Here is a 20,649-nt window from a genome sequence, read left to right as displayed (position 1 = left end):
GACGGTTTCTTATACAGCCTGCCTGACAATAAAAGTTAACGCTGAACCTTAGCGTTATCTATCTTAGTAAATGTGTCCATGATGTGGCAAGTCTGCTCCATGTCATAGCAGGGCTGCCGGTAATGCGTGCAAAGTAGCAACCCGCTAGGATCAATGGGACTTGACCATCAGTACAGTTCTAATTGCGCCAGGAAAAGAAACGGCTCTCTTAGCCTTCTCTTAAAGCATATAGTTTTCTCCTCTATGCCTTAGTTCCACCAGTGCCTTGATCAGAAAATAGCTATAATCAAGTTTAATACAGACTCATATAGTAGACAATGGAGACCTCATGGGGAAAGCAAGTCGGCTTTCATAAGGTAACTCTTACGAAGTATTTAATTGGCTTTCTTGGTAGAGAGCTACCTGACTTGAAGATGTCATGTTTCCAAGTTCAACTAGAAAATGTTAATGAGACACACTTTAGTTATGGAAAATATATAAATCCATCTTCGTTCACAGAGGTGAAAAATGGTCCTCAAAAAAAGCAAAGGTCAGGAAGTTTTTCGAATATCTTCTTTAACAAAAATTCACACTGCACAGAAATCTGAACTGAAGGAATATCCAATTAATGACAAACTTTAAACTAATAAATAATACTCCACTGAATGTTGAATCCTGCTATAATCTTAACTACCCTGTTGATACTGTCAAGAGGGATGCTTGCCTTCTCTCTGGTACGTATTGGAGATGAACGTGACAATTAGCTAGTGTTCAACAAAAATCAGCCCTGAATTAACAGTCTGTAACAAAGAACACCAACAACTGGATAAAGCAAACCATTAAGCTAGATGGAGAAATGTCACATAGCCACAGTCCCCTAATCTGAAGGAACTTACTTCAGCATGTATTAACTGTGCTAGGTGCTAGGGGGAGATTTATGAACAGAATAAAGCACAATTCCTGCCCTCAAGAAGGTTTCACTTCACTTAGGAATGAGATTCACACACTGTAACTAGATTACACAACCTTGGTAATGGACCCTTCAAACTCCCAAGAGTCTGTAATTCTTACTCAGCTTTTTACACAAGGGTTTCCTTTAATGTAAATTCAAGGTCCCTTCTCGAGTAAAAACATCCTAAAGAGTAGAAGCTGAAAAGCAGGGAAAATTTTTATACGAGTTTAAATCAATTTAGTAAATAACAATACTGATATTAACTGAACACCTGTCAAGAGCACTACTGCTATAAAGGTGGCTAAGACACAGCACACGTGCTAAGGGGTTCTTGCTTTAGAAGAGAGGCAGGCCCAGGCAACTAGGATACAAACTGGATTGTAATAAGGGCTTAAGTTACACGAACACAGGGGAGCGATTAACTGTGCTTTTTTAGGGGGAGGTAGGGTGGAAAGGAAGTGTCAGGGAAGACTTCAGAGACACTAACATATAAGACAGGTCTTGACAGTGAAGTTTACCAGCAGGAGATGGTAAAGGTGTTCTGTGCTATGGGGGCAGTGTGAGCAAACCTGCAGAAACATGAAGGCACCTTCTCTCTTTAATGAGTAACTCCAAGGTCCATGAAAGATGAAAAGATGAGGTCATGTCAAAGGGTATGTTTATATTGTGCTTTAATATTGTAAGTTTTGGGCGTTAGTCCTAACTTCTGTATGATGATTTATTAGATACTGTCAATTATTCAGCTTTAAAGCAGAAACTTATCTCACCTTCGATCATATGGATCAGACTGATGAATGAGTATCCTGAGATTGCAAGGCAAGCTATTAAAAAAAAACCTACCATCAGCTGCCACTACTTATCACTGCAAACCAGGATTATCTCAACGCTATGCAACCAAATAAAATTTGGGTGCTGAGGCTGATATTAGACTGTAGCCACCACCCTTAGCTCCTACTTTTAAGTGTTGTGTTCATGAAAAGAAGTCTCTTTGTTTTCTTGGTAATTAGCTAAGATTGTAAGTAAGCTTAAAACTACATTGATATTTTTTAAAATAACATTATTACAATTTGTGTTATGATTGCACCCAACATTTCATTTTAAAACAGAATTCCACTCACTGTTCAACACCGCCCCCCCCCCCAACCCAGGAAAAAAGTTTGAAAGCTACCAAAGGACAGGGGGGGAGAGAGAGGGAGAGAGAGAGAGAGAGAGCTATTCTTTCCAAGGTTTCTGTATTCCTGGTTCACTCTATATGTGGATCTATATTTTTTCACAGAAACAAGGTTATACCCAGGATTAGATTAGCTTTTTAAATCCAGAATGTAGTTTAAACACATGAGCACAAGCAAATGCACTATTTTCTTTTTTCCTTTTTGCTGCTTTTCCTTCCCACATCCCCAATTCCAGTCTTTTCATTCTTTTTTTTTTTTAAAGATTTTATTTATTTATTTATTCGATAGAGATAGAGACAGCCAGCGAGAGAGGGAACACAAGCAGGGGGAGTGGGAGAGGAAGAAGCAGGCTCATAGCAGAAGAGCCTGATGTGGGGCTCGATCCCATAATGCCGGGATCACGCCCTGAGCCGAAGGCAGACGCTTAACCGCTGTGCCACCCAGGCGCCCCCCAGTCTTTTCATTCTTAAATGCAAACATACAGGGGTTAAATAGGCTTTTGAGGACTAACCTAGACACTTAACCACAAATTAAGTCTTTCTCATTTCTGGAAAAATTTATGGTCCAAATGCCAAGCAAGTGACTTCAGTAGAAACTTTAGGAAGAATTTTGTTCATTCATTATAGACTACCAACCTATAATTGCCCACAATCTCAAATTAATATAAATATCCTAAAGGTAAGGCAAGTTATTAGATGAAAACTATACTATAAGCAATAGCAGCATTTATCCAAGAGCAGCCTCCCATATGCATGTCTAACTACATTATGTACATCCCGGCATGTTAAAATGTAATTATTATTTTGAGTAGTGTTGTTAACTGCTGGTTAATGATCTGACAGAAAACATATGTCCTTAAACACATTTGGACGCATGGTATACTCTCAATTGCAAATTTGTATGTCCAGGGATTATCACCAAGGAAATACATATTGAATTATATGATGGACATCAATTTAAAAACACACAAAATTCACTCACCAGAAACTTGAACTATTGAAGACTATCCTAATGAGCTAAATATTAACAGCTTGGGCGTGCCAAAACCAAGAATGGTCTTCATTTAATTCCTATACAGCATCTCTGTGATTATCATCTTTCACTGATGTAGCAGTACAAGCATGGAGGTGGGGAAGGAGGAGAGAGAACTTGATAGAACAACTCTATTGCATTATGTGAAGGGTATCTATAAAGATTATACCCAGTAAAATTTCTGCTGACATGGATATTTACTATTTCATTATAGCTATACTGACATTATGGAATGGAATGAGGTCCTAGTGGAGGGCCGGGAGGGGAACACACTCAGGGAGACCAAGAACCACAAACAAGAGAAAATGAGCATATGTTCTTGGAAGTTGCTATAGCAAAATCCGTAGCATTATTAAACATTCTCTTTTTCTTAAAGCTACTTCCTAGAGACTATATCATACAAAAGGGGAATTTTATGGCACGAGGTACAAACAGATGCATCATTAATAAGAACAGATCAGCTTTCTGAAGAACGTGGCCAAAAGCCTTGAACTCAGATCTTTTACAGATCTAGCCTTAATGCTCTCTCTGCAGCAGTGATCCTATTTTCTTTCCATCATCAAGTTCTGAGAGTATATTTTTCATTTGTCTTGTCGTCAGTTAGGAAAGGTGAAGATGTGTATACATTTTGGTTTTCAATTCTCCTATTAAATCAGCTTCTCAGTGCTTCAGTTTCCAAATGCTCCAGAAGAGGTATGGATTGACATTTCTGCCAAAGGACAATTTTTTGCTCTGTAGTTTTTCCCAGAGTTAATGGAAAAAGTTCTACCACTAATCTTTTCAATTCACCTCTAGGGAATTACAAACCAGCAGCAAAAACTCTAAAGGTTGTGCCAAAATGTAATATTTTTAAATTACACAAGTCAAAAAAAGCTGAAAATTTTCACAAAATGGGTTTTCCTTTTCTTAAAGAAGAGAGAGGGACACTTGGGAGGTCAGATTTAGATTCACACTGTAATAAAACCTTTCAAGTTAAGTAACCTAGGCTCTGCCAATTCTAACCCCACTAGATCTGTACAGAAATTGATCCTGTATAGCGCTGAGGGCCTATTATATGCCCAGAATTTTACCTATATTGTTCATCACCCCTTATGACAACTCAATGCGTTATTACAGCATATACATTTCCTACATCAGCAAAGAACAGAACAAGGCCACATGGTTAGAAGGACTGGTCATGTTTCAAACTCCACCCATGTTATGGGAATGAAAGTATCACTTCCTAAAGATTAATGTACAAATTTATTTCACTGCAGCAAACGGTTGCTTTTTTGTTTTTCCTTGTCAAAAAACCCAAATAATTTGGAAACACAACCTGAGTGCCTGTCAATAGGGGAGGGGCTCCATGAATTCTGGTGGATCAATGCCATGGAATAATATGCAGCTTTAAAAGAATGAGTTGGAATTACCGGTGTTGGCTAAGGAGGATATATCCGGAATAAATGGAAGTTAAAGAAAACATACATGGCACAGCATTTTTTTAAAACTAGAACAAAATATATTTTTTATTAACGTTTCTATGAATAGAGATAAATGTGAAAGGATGACTATCGAACTGCAATTTCACAACAATTTGCTTTTAAGGGTTAACCTGAAAGAAAAGAGAGGAAAATTACATGTGCCTTGTTACCAAAAAAAAAAAAAAAAAAAAAAGTACTGCCTTGAAAATTTTTAAAAATCTAATAGCATTTATTAATTTCATATTCTTTCACTACACTAAGACTCTAGGAAGGATATCAAAAGGCAAAGGTTGATCACAAAATGCAATGGGAAGGAAAAAAGTTCTTAAAATATTCATTTAATGATAATACTAGGATCTTATTAGGTGGACTAGCAATATAGGAGCTAATTTTATATATTTTGGGTACATGCCATCACAGTTAGACATAAACCAAAAATCATACACCCAGACAGCCCACATCTGAATAAACCATATAAAATTTGCTTTTAACACATTTTTTGCAACAACATGTAGAATTTGGTATCATATGAATTCTTAGGACGTCCTTCAAGGAGATCATGGCTAGAAATATTTTTAAAAGTTCACCATTATACCATTTCAGGTCAAAGACGATCCCACAACATGGTCTGCAAGGATAATGCTAAAATGAGGAACCAGCCTACTGGCTTTTGGTGTTCCTTTATCTGCAATGTTCTTTCTCTGCTAAAATGCTCTAGGATTTCCCCACACAGCATCCCATGAACCAAAACTTTCTTGAATTCTCTCTTCCCTATCTTTTCAACCACAACTACTCTTTCCCTATGTCCCAATCTCTCAAAGCCCTGAACTTTGCTAAGAGATAATATGATGAGTTAACATGTGCTTATTTTTGAATAGATATTACTGTTAAAATAATAGTAACTAAAAGGGTATAATAAGCTGTGATTATAATAAATACACACATACGTACCAAACATTACACTTGTATATTTGATGGAAGACGTCTAGAAACAATGACCAACTCAAAAGGCATAATTCCATGGTGAGAATTATGGACACCAGAGATGGGGGACAGAAAAATATTTTCAAGTAGGTAGAATTTTTTTGCCGAATCCTCATACCTTCATTCCCCAGAGTTAATAACTCTTCCTTTCACAACATGGCATGTAGAGTCTGACTCTAATCTTATATGGCCCCCTATTCCATCACATCTCCCTCCACACTCATCCCAACCACTTCCGGCACTGGGATTCCCTCTTAATGGAAAGCTACTCTCCCTCTTCTTACCTTATGAAAATCTCAAAGTGAAAAAGACCCAGTCTACGCCAATCACCTCTTCCTGTAACCCAGATTCCCATCCTTGTTCCTACAGCATTTTGTTGGTACCATTATATTAGCATTTATCACACTTTAGTCACTTTTGTATTAACCTGTCTCCCCCACATATTCTGCAAGTGTTCTGAAGTCAGGGATCATGCCCTCTTCATCTCCCTATTTCCCATTTATAAAAACCACCTGGAATGTATGCGATAGGAGATACTCAACAATTTTTCTTGAACAAACATTACAGCTATAGTTTCTGTATGAGGTTTTGACACCTCAATAGCAGAGCTAATGATCTCAACAAGTATAAGACCTCCAAGGGCAGGGACTCAAACTCCTATTTCCATATTTCCAGTGCCCACAGAGCATGGAGTACCGAAGACCCTCGATAGGTAGTTTTGTTGATTTCAATGATGATTTAAGTTCTCAAAAGCAAAAATTGTCATATTAATAATCTTTCAAAATAAATAGATGTCACTGAGCTCTGCGCTGGGGGAAGAATCCAAACAAATGAGGACAGCGTGTCAGAATCCACACATTGAAAGGAACTCCAGGACAGAAGCATCAGTGAAATTGGTCTGCTGGCAAAATCCAGTATCTCAAATTCAAAGACTTCAAAAATACGCCCAAACTAAAGCTCACCTAACCAAACCAAAACCACGTATTATTCAAGCAGTGACAACACATTTGATTCCTGCTGCCTGTCAACTACCCAGGATATGTGAAAGCAGTAGTGCACACCCAGCCATGTTATTTTCTTCTTTATCTTACCGTCTTTTGTACTGCAGAAAACATGATCATGAAAAGAAAAGAACCAGTTAATTATGAGCAGTGCCCAACGAGCTGTGATGGAGGTGTTATGAATGTGTACCAGGGAAGCCTGATGCGGAAAACAGCAGCATCTGGGCGTGCAGCTTGCAGAGTAATGAGACAGTGAGGATGCACCGGCACTGGGCTTTGATCGCTTCATCTTGTTCAAGAGCTCTGCTGGGGAAACAAAGGTGAGAGGCACTGACCTCCTTCCCACAGCTTGCACGAGCACAAAAAATAGTTAATGGATCAAGGATGGAGGCCCTTCTCTGTTCTCCTCCTCGCCAACACACCCCTTTTTCAGAACCGCTGGTTCATAGTTGGGGGCCCAGCATAAAGCAGGCTTCTGCCACATGAAGTGTCATGTCTGAATATGTATACAGTAATTGGCAATTCATTTTTCACCCTGAAAGCAGAAACAGGTGTATGCTACCTTCGAAATCCCAATCGTCCACCACGCAGAATGTGCCTCTGCCACAGGCAGCTTTGTGGAGATCTCTACCAGCGGCAGGCTGGTGGACTTCAGAGTCTCCAGTAGGTGGGTATGTCTCACAAATAGGTACGTGTGTAATCTCAGCAGCACAACAGAACAAAATGAAGAACAAATGGCAGCACATCCGAAAGAAAGAAAAAAAAAAAAATCCCACCACACAACAGCAGCCCTTAGTCTTTCTTGTGTTAATACTGTAATTGGCAAATAGCTGACTTCTTTGTACTTAAGATCCCTACAAAGAAGAATGTTTAACAAGCTGAAAAGGGAGGTGTGCGTCCTTGCAAAGGCATACAAAGCCAGATGTATCTCTGCACAGTATTTCTTGCCAGCTTCATCCAGAAACGGTAGCTGAGGTGACTTTTGAGAGGAGCCAAGAGCAAGAACTCCCCTTAATGAGCGCATCTATCAATTTTCAAGGGACGCCGTTGATTACCAGCATTTAGACATACACACTCACAAAAGGAACACGGCAATTTAACTGTTGGCCACTGAATGAGAAAGCACATAACACAGCCTAAGGCAGCCATGTGAGCAAGCTGGGGATGCTTGGCGACACTTGAACATGGGAACATGTGTGCTTTCGTTTCAACATGTAGGGAAGGGCCAAGATGCAAGCTTTCACAAGTTCTGAAGCATTTTGCCAGCATGTAATACATAGTATGAACAAACTGCTGCCTCAGATTATTATATTAAAAAGGACCGGTGTTACTGTATCAATGTTTCATTTATAAATACTGCCTCCAAAATCCCTTTATCAAAAATAAATTTCAAAATGTGACCAGGTATATCTACAAGACTCTCGACTAATGAGGAAGAGAGTATATGACAGGCAAATGTAACTTAATAAGGAGGAAAAAAGACTGATTCTTAAGAAAATAAATAAAGCAAGGTTTACTCCTATATTTCTATAGCATTGAAATAGACTGAATAATAAAAAAATATGATTACGGATACAATTAGTAATCGTAAGTTTCTTACGACTGATTAAAATTGAAGAAACTTAAAACTTATTTCACCTCTGACAAATTATAGTTAGAAGTTGGGCACTCCTAATATTTTGGGCATTTTTTTTTCCTAGTTAAAATTAATTAACAATGAATTTAGGGTGTTTTAAGTATAATGAGTATTTTCTTTAAAAGCCCCATATCTTGGGACGCCTGGGTGGCTCAGTCATTAAGCGTCTGCCTTCGGCTCAGGGCGTGATCCTGGAGTCCTGGGATCGAGCCCCACATCAGGCTCCTCTGCTGGGAGCCTGCTTCTTCCTCTCCCACTCCCCCTGCTTGTGTTCCCTCCCTCACTGGCTGTCTCTCTCTCTGTCAAATAAATGAATAAAATCTTTAAAAAAATAAAAAATAAAAAAAAGCCCCATTCTTAATTGTTCATATTGTAGTAAAAATTGTGTATGTCTGTAGTAACTATTATCCAGAAAACAAATACTCCCAGTGCCTCAGAAAGTTCATGTCCCTTTCCAGTCAAATTGCCCTCTCTCCCCATCAACTGTTCTGGTTTCTGTCAGTACAGACTAATTTTTCCTATTTTTGAACTTCACATTACAGACTCAAACAAATGGAAGCAGGTAGTATTGTTTTGTGTTTGGCTTCTTTTTGCTTAACATGTTTCTCAGATTCATTCATGTTATTACATGTATCAATAATTTGCCTTTTTTTTTTTTTTAACTCCTGAAGAGTATTCTATTCTACTATATGAATATACCACAATTGGTTTATCCATTCTCTGGACCATGTCAGTTGGTTCTAGTTTTTGATTACTATGAATAATAAGCTTGATATGAACATAAGCGTACAAATCTTTTTGTGGATGTGTATTCTTTTCCTCTTGGATAAATACCTAGAACTGCCGAGTCATAGAGCAAATGTATGTTTAAATTTATAAGAAACTGCCAAACTTCTTCCACAGTGGCTGCCATTTTAGCACTCCACCAGCAAAGGATGAAAATTCTGGTTTCTCCACATCCTTTCAAACAATTAGTACTCAGTCCATTCGGTTTTCAGCATTCCAACATTTTTAATTCACATTTTCCTCATAACTAATGATGTTCTTAGCACTTTTCATGTGCTAATGGCCATCCTCATATCTTCCTTTGAAGAGTCTGTTCAAATCTTTTGCCCACTTTAAAATTTTTCTTAATGGTGTCTTTAGATGAACAGAAGTTTTAAATTATGGTAAGGGCCAAGTTACCAACTTTTGTATTTTGTTTGCTTATGTCTTAAGAAAATTCAAAAGAGCCAGCAATGAGAATCCTTAATAGACTGAAACCATGAGACAGCTCATGATAAATTATAATTTCAAATGAGCTATAGAAATGTATAAGTACAATTATCCTAGAAGTTCTGGTTTCAATCTTACTATCATGGTTTTACCCCACGCATGGTGAAAGGGCAACCACAGACATCTATAATTATCTGGTTGGAGGCATGGAGGCCTGATAGAATTTGGAATAGGCTTACCAAACTGTGGAGTGATAAAACATAACTGGATCTTACAATATGGTGGAACCTATACAACGTCCCAGAGACCATTCTGACAGCTATCATTTTTATGTGTAGATAATGGCTATGATGTAATTTTTAACCACACTCAAGACTTTAAGATGGTTAACCCTGTAACCCTGACAAAGGAAAGAATTAAAAATCTATGTCCTAGAACTCTTCTTGGATGTTTTAAAATGTGGCAGGTCAGTCAGTCAATAATTAACTCTAATGGACCCTCCTTACGAGCTTCTCTCCTTTCTACCTGCAGCTGAATGACACTCAAAAAGCAAAATAACTTTTTCTTATCTTTGAAAACATCAAAGGAAAATCAAAAATTATTTTCTACTGGATCCTTTAAAACATAAAGGAACTCTAGTCAGAATGAGCAAGAGAAAAAAACTTCTTAACCCCAGTCAGAAATAGCTTTTGGGAACCAGGAGCTGTACGGTTAGTTAATGACTCAAATAAGCAAGGATCAGTAAACAAATTCCAAAATAGCATGCACTCTAGAACTCTAAATGTTCTCATTTTAAATACTATGATACAAGCTATCATTCTGGCAGAATCTCCACTTATCTAACAGCGTGCAATTAATATTTCATATAACCATGTAGGGTATGCTAGATTCTTAATGGATTGTATTGATTAAGGAAAAAAGTTCAATGCTAATGTTCTTGTAGGGGGGAAACAGAACAATCTGTTACCTCACGTGGAACAAATCATGAATTCAGGAGCTTACGGCCACAAACCTAAGGGCTACAACAAGACTGGTTAGGATCATTTACATACGACACATAAACAGGTTAAAATAAAGAAGCTGCCCAGAGCAAACCAAACCAACCCTCACTGCCACAGCTAGGACAGAGACCAGAGTCCCGGGTCCTGGATAGGGTGGGGCTAATAGGACGGACCTTCAGCAGCTTCTGGCACCCCTCGAGGTTCCTTTACAGACTTAGGTTGACATGAGGAGGAAGCGGCTGTGGCAACCCTCTCTTGACCTTGTGACCAACTGCAGATGTTCATGTGCAGGCTGCAGTTTGTGTCCTTTTTTGTGACACAGACCATCTAGTCTGTGGTTTACATTCCCGTACTTGCCCTTTGGGGCCCTATATTCCAATCAATTTTGCCACCCTGCCCTGCCCCTTTCTGCAGACACTTCTGGATTGAGTGGAATGCTGTGAAGGACAGTTTAGAAAGCAGAGAAAAGGGAGAGATAGAAAGCTAACTCCCACTGGTGTTAATGTTTCTTGCCATTTACTTCTGTTCCCTCAGAAGACAGTGTATAGACTAAACACAGAGATCCAAAAGGATCAAAAAGAAACTAAATAACTTAGACCTGATTAGAAGGGCTCCAACCCTTAAAGGAATTTAAAAAAGCATTAATCACTTAAGGTTTCTTCACAAATCTAACCAATTTTAAATGCCTATCATATGAAATGTTGTCAAACACTGGTGTTCCAAAGCAGATCTTACTTTACTTGGAACTAATCTGTGGCTGGAGGTGGGTGGGATGTGGGGGATGGAAAGGGAGACAGACTCATAGCTTGAGAGGCGGCAGGCTACCCTGTACATATCCCCTGAGGAAGTACCGGAGGGCTGCCACTCTATCCAGAACATACTTAAAATGGCAGCCAGTGTCTTAGAACTGAGTAAAACAACTACTTACAACCATTTTTAGATGAGGCTCACTGACAACTTTCTTTTCTTTCTTTTTTAACTTTTAAACCTTCTCAGCTTGGATGCCCTAAAGAGAGTAGCGGTTATAATTTACATTTTACAGATGGAAGAGACAAGCCAAAGATGTAATAAATAACCTGCCTGAGGAATCGGTTGTTCTAAATAGCAAAGACTATATTTCAGCCAAATGCGTATTTGCCATTAGCTTCATATACAAAGTATATTCTTCAGCTCATAAACATTGTTTCTCAATTTCAGAAGTGAAACCCTCCACCAGCAACACACCCACGTTCTCTAGAGGGTTTGAGATAACTCGTCAGTTGACATAGGTGAACTGATGTTTCTTAAAAAACAACAAATAAACTTAAACTTCTAAACAGGCTATTGGAACCAAGTTTATTATACACAAAGGGTACAGGTATATTTATCTAGAATTTTGCCTCTTGGTTACTAAATCTCTTACTGAATAATCAAGATGTTACTTGGCTCCGAGGACCTCAGGGGATAAAATGTCACCAGTGCAGCTGCTATACTTCCTGCTCACAGCCTTTCAAATTAAAAAAAGGGGAAGGACGGCCCAATACAAATGCAGAATTTAATTAGTTAGTAAAAGCCCAAATCCTTGCTCAAAGCCCTCTTCTTCCTGTAATATCGCATTCTTTTCTTCTTGTGTAAACTTTTCATTATGAAGGAGACATCTTTATAATACAATAACTCTAGTTATAATGTAACTGCTCGTAACCTAACTCCTGCATTAGAAAAGACAGCATGTTCAAGTAATGTTGTTTTAATACGATTTGTGTTCAGCAGAAACCAAGTCAACTTGGTCATTTAGAATTTGATCAATGTGAATTAGTGTCTTACTGAGATAAACCATTTGATCATTTAGAAATTGATCAATGAGAATCAGAGATAAAACATTTATCATGTACATTTGGTCTATCAGAGCCATTCGCGCAGCACTAAAGTAGGTTATAAGCAGACATCAATAAGTGTTAGAGACGATGTGCAGGGTACCTGTCAGCTACAGATACAAATACAGGTACAACTGTATATAATTTTAATCCTTTTGATAAGGCAAGGTATTCAATAAGGCAGCTGGAGTCACTGAAAAATTGCTGGAGCTCCACTTTGGAGAAGCCAGAAAGAGAAGCACAGCAAAACTGAACAGCTCAAACTTTTGAAATAAGTTTTAATTAAAAGTAAAAGGTAAAAGGTAAGTAACATAAATTTACTTGGCTACCCTTCTAGAAAAGTTTTAAGACTATTAATCAGAGTAAACTTTGTACCTGCAGTACAATTAGTTCTATTAATCTAATATTTCCAAACTGAAGTCACATTGACATTCAGGCGCGCTGGCTTACGCATCTAACAGAATTATAAATTTGCCAGTCAAAACCTTATTTAATTATTTTACAGCCAATTAAGCAGGATCTTTAACCACTGTTGCTTAAAACTGTCCCTGATCCCATGTGTAATTACAGAGAACATGAGAAACACCTGCTGAGAGCGCTGGCATGTCATCCTCAGCCCCACCAATTCATCTGCAGAATAGCTGTTAAAATCCCCCACCCAAAAGAGAAACAGAAAAGGACTGCCTGTGTAGAGGAGCAGAATCTGCCACCCCAAAACATGTCTCTCTGGCATAAGGATTATTTTTGGTTGATGACTTTTAAGAAACTGCCAACACATGACAAGCTCTGCACACCAAAAGAAGGGACCCTTTTGCAGGAGACATCGACATGTCTAAAGGAATCCTCCATTTGCAGGGGCGTCTCCCTGGCGGTATCAGGTAGAGAGGGGATGATTCAGCCTCTAGAAACTCCTAGCAGTGGAGAAGACGAGGACTTAAGTCTGCGTAACAACCTTGCCCTGGTTTACTGTGCTCCCATAACAGATTCTGTATCTCCCACATCTTTTGTCTTTCGCTGAAGATGCTATTTAAGTGATGGTTCTGGCCACTTTGGAGAGTTATTCACTTTCTCCACGTCTTTCTCAACTATACACAATACTACACTTTGAGTTGTTTTCTTCTGTTAGTTGGTTTTATATCAATTTAATTATTCGACCAGCCAAAGAACCTGGACAAAGGGAAAACTTTTCCACCCCTACATCAGTCAAAGTGAAAAACCTAATAAAACCAAAAACATTTTAAAGTTAAAGCATTTTACCCTGAAGAAAACTTTGAATATATGGTAATACTTACCAAATCCATTTTATCTCTAGGAGTTTTGCATAGCATTCCTCAGATACTCTAAAATCACCTAAACTTCTTCCACAGGGTAACTAATCTTTTAATACGTTGTAAGGATAACCCAGGCTTCTTCCATGAGCCTCAATTTATAAGTCACGTTTCAACAACCTCGTTCAAGGATAAAAGTGAAAACCCTTCTAAAGTCGGGCACAAAAGAGTATTACTAGTATTCACGTACGATCTCATAGAATCATACTCCTTTACAAGTGCTTCATCTTGCAACGAAACTGAAGCCAAGCTGAAATATTACACCTCTAACAAAAGGATTCCAAAACTATTTTCAACAGACCTATGTCACTTCCCATATACACACTTTCTCCTTTATGGAAGGTAGAAACGGGCCACTTTATTACCTAAGCATAGGAAAGAAATATCAATTGTCTTTAAAATGCTTTTCATTTGGGGCACCCGGGTGACTCAGTCAGTTAAGCGACTGCCTTTGGCTCAGGTCATGATCCCAGGGTCCTGGGATCAAGCCCCACGTCAGGCTCTCTGCTCAGCAGGGAGCCCGCTTCTCCCTCTGCCTCTGCTGCTGTTCTGCCTACTTGGGCACACACTCTCTCTCTCTGTCAAATAAATAAATAAAATCTTTTAAAAAAATGCTTTGCATTTGTTTGATATCGTATTGTCCTCACAAGGTTTCCATTGCCTTCAGAATATTCTACATTTCTGTGTTTAATATTTGTTTTTATATTTAAAAAAAACCTATGTACAAAACACACTGGTAATAAGGTTTTCTTTTTGCAGATGTGGTACACAGGCTTTACTCCACCCAAGGAGGTCTGATTCTGATAGGGATCGAGAAACAGAGCCCCTGCATCCCTCTCCCTGTTGCTCAGCCACATCTCTCACCCTGCCCTCCTTCCCCACGGCTTCATCCCCTATCTTTGGCTGGGCTGGGAACTCCCGGAGGGTAAGAACTCTTTCCATTGGTTTTTGTTTGTTTGTTTGTTTGTTTGTTTTCAGAGGGGGGTTTAACATCATGTAGATTTTGTCTGGAAACAAATATAGAAATTTCTCTTATGGTGCACAGTCATATAACTTGAGTTGGACATAAAATTAAAATATAAAATAAAAACAATAAAATCAAATATTCGCTGGGCATTTATCTTGTGCCTGACCTATGCTAAAGTACCACCAATGTAACATTTAATATAGTGTTTTGTTTAATTACCTTCAGGTGGAGAATAAGGATTAATACGGGGCATAATTCTCAGTAAGCCGAGCTACGCGACATGGTACCAGCATCAGGAAACTAGGAACTAGTACCATAAATTGCTCTATTTAACAGATAATAACAAAGAGTGATAAAAGCAATTGGAACTGCTAACAGTGACTATTTCTCTTTGGACTAGGAAAAGTAAAGGTTATCTTTTGAATAAAAGCTAGATGTAAAAAAAAAATTGCTGGATTAAGTGATTTGGGTTTTACAGGTAAAATGTTAAAGCTATTGTGGGGTAAAAGTTCTTGCAGGAAAATAAACAGCACACATTCTTAATTTCCAAACTGTTTAATTCCTACTGAAAAAAAATGTAAATAGTATTTTTAATGACTTATGAGGGACACAATTATCTCATGATAGTAGAACTAACTTTGGATTTTTCAAAAGCTCTTTATTTTAAAATTCTGTCTCCCTTCTGTTCTCTGATGGACTCCAAGGTCCATCCTGGTAAGATCCTACCTGTTTCCTCATAGCTGTATATTCAGAACTCAGAGGGCATGTCACAGAGAAGCTCTCTGAATGAATGACGTGTTGATTAAATAAGGGGAAAAATTCCATTAAATCTAAAGTGTTCTAATGGTTTCCTGCCAAAACTATAAACTGAAGGACTGAAGTGGGAGTTAATATTTAAGCATCCCTAAAATAATTCCATTAGCTATCCTGGCAGGATGCATTGATGTGACTGGTGTTCACCATGCGTGGCTTCAAATGCTCTTAGCTTGCTTTCTCTTTACAATGATTTTGTGTGACCCCCTATCAGGTATATAATATCGCCCTTGAAATTGCGATTTCAAAAGCTTCCATCTCCTGTAACCAAGATGCACCCAAATGGAATCTTCCATGAGATAAAATTAACTAATTCCTCCTCAAAGTACTTCAGAACCTGTTGTCTAAGGGGGACTGCTGAGATCAGCTCTGTCATGAAATGAAAAGGATATAGTATACTGCCTTGCAAAAGATTAAAGCTGCCATGATTACCTGGGATGGCCACATCTGTAAGGAGAAGCAAAGTCCCACTGAGTAATTTCAGGGCCTTCAGAGATGGTAAGCATCTCTCAGAGCCAAGGCCCTATCACTTCCTACGTGTGAAGCTAACAAATCACTGCAAATCAAAAATACAACGCTCTAAGAAGCTTGGTCTAAGGTAGTGCTGGAAAAATCATAATATAATGACAGCTGCTCACTTGAAAAGCTAGCTCTTAAAATTCCCTCACAGTACGTAAAAACCTAGAGTTTGTTTGTACTACACTTAGCCAAACTGTAAAGTCTGAGGGCAGGGTCCCCAAGATCGTCCTTACCCTGACGTCACCTGACAGCTCAAGGGGTTCCCCAAACCACTCTAACCTTTAATAATTCACCAAAGGACTCACAGAACTCACAGAGAGCTATTAAACTCACAGTTATGACTTATTATGGAAATGATACAGAGAATCAGCCAAATGAAGAGATATATAGAACAGAGTCTGGAAGAGTTCCAGATGCAAAGTTCCACTGTCCTCAAGATGTTCTACTCTCCTGGGAGCAACCCATGACAAAATGCACAGGGTATTATCAACCAGAGAAGCCTACCCAAATTCCAGTGTCCAGGGTTTCACTGGAGCCTCATTATATGGGCTTGCTTGACTAGCTGCCCATGTGGCTAATTCAGTCTCTGGCACCACTTGCCCAGAGACTGGGCTGATATCACATGGCCCAAAGGGCCCGGCATGACAAATGAGACACTTCCCTCACTTGGGAAGTTCCAAGGGGTCAGAGGTTACCTCTCCCAGAAGATGAGTCTAACGGCCAGACCTCTCTCTGGGAAAAGCCAAATTTTCTACTACATCAGGTGAGGGTAGAATTAATAAAGAATAATATCTTCCAAACGTAAGAGAGAATGAAGGTGCTGAGGCTCTGATTAAAATGAAGTCTAACCTACAGCTCCACGTTGTCCTGGAGAAAGTAAGTCAGCAGGACATTAGTTGTGTGTTCCATGTACCCTCTCATTTGCCAGCAGGCTAGCCCAGGTTGAATGACATGGCAGGTGCACGGGGCTTTCAGAAGAGTGATTCTTTTCATCTCAATCCAGACTGAACTCTATAAAAATCCAGCTTCCCCCAATTTTCCAATCTGCTAAACCTCTATTTCTGGTTTTCCCCGGCCCCTCTATCCAGGTGTTACGGATGAATTGGGCTCCCTCCTCCCAAATTCATATGCTGAAGACCTAATGACCGGTATCAGAAAGTGTACTTGGACAAAGGGTTCTCACAGAGATAATTAAATTAAAATGAAGTCATCAGGGTGAGTTCTAATCCAATGTGATTCATAAGAAAGTGAGATTAAGACACAGATGCAGAGAGCCAAACACTGTGAAGACATAGGGAGAAGATGGCTGCCTGCAAGCCAAGCAAAGCCGCCTCAGGAGAAGCCAACCCTGCTGGCACCCTGATCGCAGACTGCCAGCCTCCAGAATGGCGAGAAAATAAATTTCTATTAGACCACTTGGTCTGCGGGACTTTGTTAGGCAGCCCTAGCCAACGAATACGCCAGTCATTCGCTAATTCCTATCTAATCTTTCAATGACTTGCTTGCACCCATCTCCTCCTTTTCTCTGTTGCTTGCAGAGTCCTCTCATTTACTTAGTACTATGGCTAACTGTTTCCCACGCCTCCAAATCAAGCTTCACATCCGCTGTCAGACTAATATTCAAGGAGCACAGAAATCAGGGCATTTACCTGGTCAAAGACCTTCCAAAAGCTTCTTGCTAAATGAAGACCAACTTCTTAGCCCAGCAGTTAATGATGACCCCTACTGACCTTTCCAACTTCATCTTGCACGAGAGTCCCTCTGAATCAAACCACTGATCTGAACGAATTTCACACTCACCAACCACAGAGCATGATTTTCCTTCTGAATACTTTTCTGTTCCATCCACTCAGTACTCGTCTTCAAGCCTGAACTAAATTAGTATCTTCTTTATAAGAACTCCACAGATCACTCTGAAGAACTGATCTCCTTTGATTTACCTTAAAACTTAGTTATTTGAATAACTGTCCTCTTACAATGAAGAAATACCCAGGGTGCCAAATCAAAAATTCTCATGGTACAAAGACAAAAAAGTTAACAAACGTTACTATATCATTAGGGAGAAAGATAAAAACATATCTTAAAAAATACGTATGTAGAGTACCTTTTAAAATCAAGTCCATATCCAATTTTATATCTAAATACTTAAGATAGCACGTTAACCTTTAAGAGCGAGATCTGTGGCCCATTCTCAGATCTTTCCCTGCTGCCCCTAAAAAGAGAATTCACTAACAAAGACTAGAGGTCTATTAAATATACCTCAAATCATCTTTAAATTAAAAAAAAATCATTAAAAAAAATCAACATTAAAAGAACACTAATATCCATTACCACACAAATTGCACCACAGCAGAAAATAATAATGTTACAACTTAGGGTTTAATCATTTTATCAAATGCTTATAAACATGTACCAGAAAGGAGGTCAGAGCCCAGTGCGATCTTTCAACTAAACCTGTCACAACACCTTTTTGTGCTTCACTAATTTGCACATGGGCTACTAACAGGGGTTACACAATAGAACTGTTTATACTCTCAGGAAAATTCTGAATGATGTCTTCTTACCTATCATGAGAACTGGAAGCAAAGAGAAAGTGCAGGGCTATGGGTCATGGACACTTTGATCCATCAATTACAGAACATTCATTTAAACATTCCAAGGATTAACAGAGGCAGCAATTTAACATCACCTTCATAATCAAGGGCAAGGTAAAGTCTGTGATTTAAATGCTTTCAAGGTACATGTGAAGGAATGAAAACAGCTTAAACATGAGAAAAGCGGATACTCAAATTTGGACATGCCCGCCATTTTATTACATAGAAGTGAATGGTCTCTATGTTTCTGTATTAATAGCAATTTCACATCACCTTCAAAATCAGGGGCATCCTATCTTATGCAGTATGATTCCAAATGAAAATTCTATTACCACTGCTTTCAGTTTTCCCTTATTTCATAAAACTGAGTTGAACAAGCTTTCATCAAAGGCTCTTTCCTCATGTTTGAATTCCACTAATAGCAGATAACATGGATACACCTCACCCGCCCAAACACATTTCCGAGTATTCCAGAGGGCTACCCAACAAACTATCTTCTGGGCACAAAGCAATAAAGTTGTACGTGCCTCTTGTCAAGAACAGTAAATAATTATAAGAGTGTTAAAAACTTACTTGAACTTTGATTCCACCTCTTCGGCAGCTTTCTGATATTGTTCAGTGGTGACTTTGTAGAATTCTGAGCTCTGTGGACAAAGATTGATAGTTTTCACTGTCCAACAGGACAAAATGTGTGCAAGACTTATAATTAAAAAAATACATAAAATCTCTGTTCAGCCATTTAAGCAACAGGACAAAGATTTCTTGCATAAATGGCATAGTTACTTCCAAAAATGCATGTAAAGGTATCCATTTAAATAATGGTATATCTGCTGGCATACAAGTTATAATTAAAATAAACTTTCACAGTTAAAATGCACCATTATTTGATCCCATGAGAAAATTCTTAACATATTTTGCCTATTATTCCAATGTTCTACCTAGGATATTCAAGATTCTTTTTTTTTTTTTTAAACAGTATTTTTGTCCTCGAGATGGATTCTTTATGGAGTAGAATGTGTTCTATCACCTCCATATGACCACAAGAGCATCAACATTAATAACAAATTAATCAGTAAGAACAGATGATGGATTTAGGTAATTTTTACACCAAAAAAAAAAAAAGTCTCTACTATTACATACATGAACACATAAGCAACATATATTAAGTTGCAATAGGAAAGTAATGCCTTTCCTGAGGCAGAAGAATTTTTTAAAACTGTCTATTCTGGCTGGATACTCTGAAACCTGTCTTATTGCAGGGGGTGGCCTAAATGACCCCAGGAACCTTTAGACTCAATGAAATATCCTACAAAATGTGTCCCAGTACAAAGGAACACTACACAATACAGCGGTCTATTATGCACCTTCAATCCCTAATTGCTCAGGTTTCACATGCATGACTTGGGGTGGTTTATTTTTTAATAAATCATTGTTGGTTGGAGAGAAAATGAAAATGAAATCCTCTTCACACCAGTGACCCCTCTGCATTTAACAATCTGGGTTGCCCAATGACAGTCACATCCAGGTTTGCTGGATGTAGATAAAATCAATAGGTATGTGATTAGACAGCAGACTCAGGGTGGCTGGAGCAGTGGACAGGTCACCATTTGAGATGATGAATGGCTCTCTATCAACCTAGAGTCCCCTACGATGCTAACATTTACTATAATCTTATTTGGGCTGCGATTTATCTTTCTTGCACCTGATCAATAAAGATGAACAGAACAGTTGTAAGGATCGATTGTAATTTTTTATCATTTTCAAGCACGAAGGTGCATTTTTGACATGAAGACAATATTCTAAGTGTACTGCTTCTGCATTTTCTAAAATTACAATTTGACTGACCAACTTCATCAGTCTACATGCCGAGAGGTTTTAATTCATCTGTAGGTCTCAAGTGACCAAAAGGCCATTTGTCTTCTCAGATATTTTAACTTGAGGTTGTGTCACACCTTCCTTTCAGGTTTACTTATAAGATTTTTCTTTCCATTAAAATACACACCAGTCACAACATGCTCTTTTGCAATGTTTGGTTTAAGCTTTTTTGTGAACCCTTCTAACAAAGAGGGCAGTAAAAAGGCAGTTACTAATGTACCAGTAACACTGATGAGAAACTCCCCATACTACCATGATAAACTGTCAA

The 20,649-nt window shown here is 38.6% G+C and overlaps 1 protein-coding gene across 2 annotated transcripts in view; it reads right to left on the bottom strand.

Moving 5' to 3' along the window:
* Positions 1–20,649, bottom strand: part of CHCHD3 (coiled-coil-helix-coiled-coil-helix domain containing 3) — a 261,013-nt gene that overhangs the window by 32,935 nt on the left and 207,429 nt on the right. For both annotated transcript variants that reach the window (XM_087860823.1, XM_045792628.2), the window contains one exon: positions 19,080–19,150. In XM_087860823.1, the coding sequence (XP_087716949.1) occupies positions 19,080–19,150 (71 nt within the window). The remainder of the gene's footprint in view (positions 1–19,079; positions 19,151–20,649) is intronic.

This window comes from Ursus americanus, chromosome 3, assembly GCF_024610735.1.
Source record: "Ursus americanus isolate L20-20 chromosome 3, mUrsAme1.1.p, whole genome shotgun sequence".
NCBI classification, from domain to species: domain Eukaryota; kingdom Metazoa; phylum Chordata; class Mammalia; order Carnivora; family Ursidae; genus Ursus; species Ursus americanus.
Note: the sequence above shows the minus strand (reverse complement) of the source record. Positions and strands in the feature narration are given on the sequence as shown.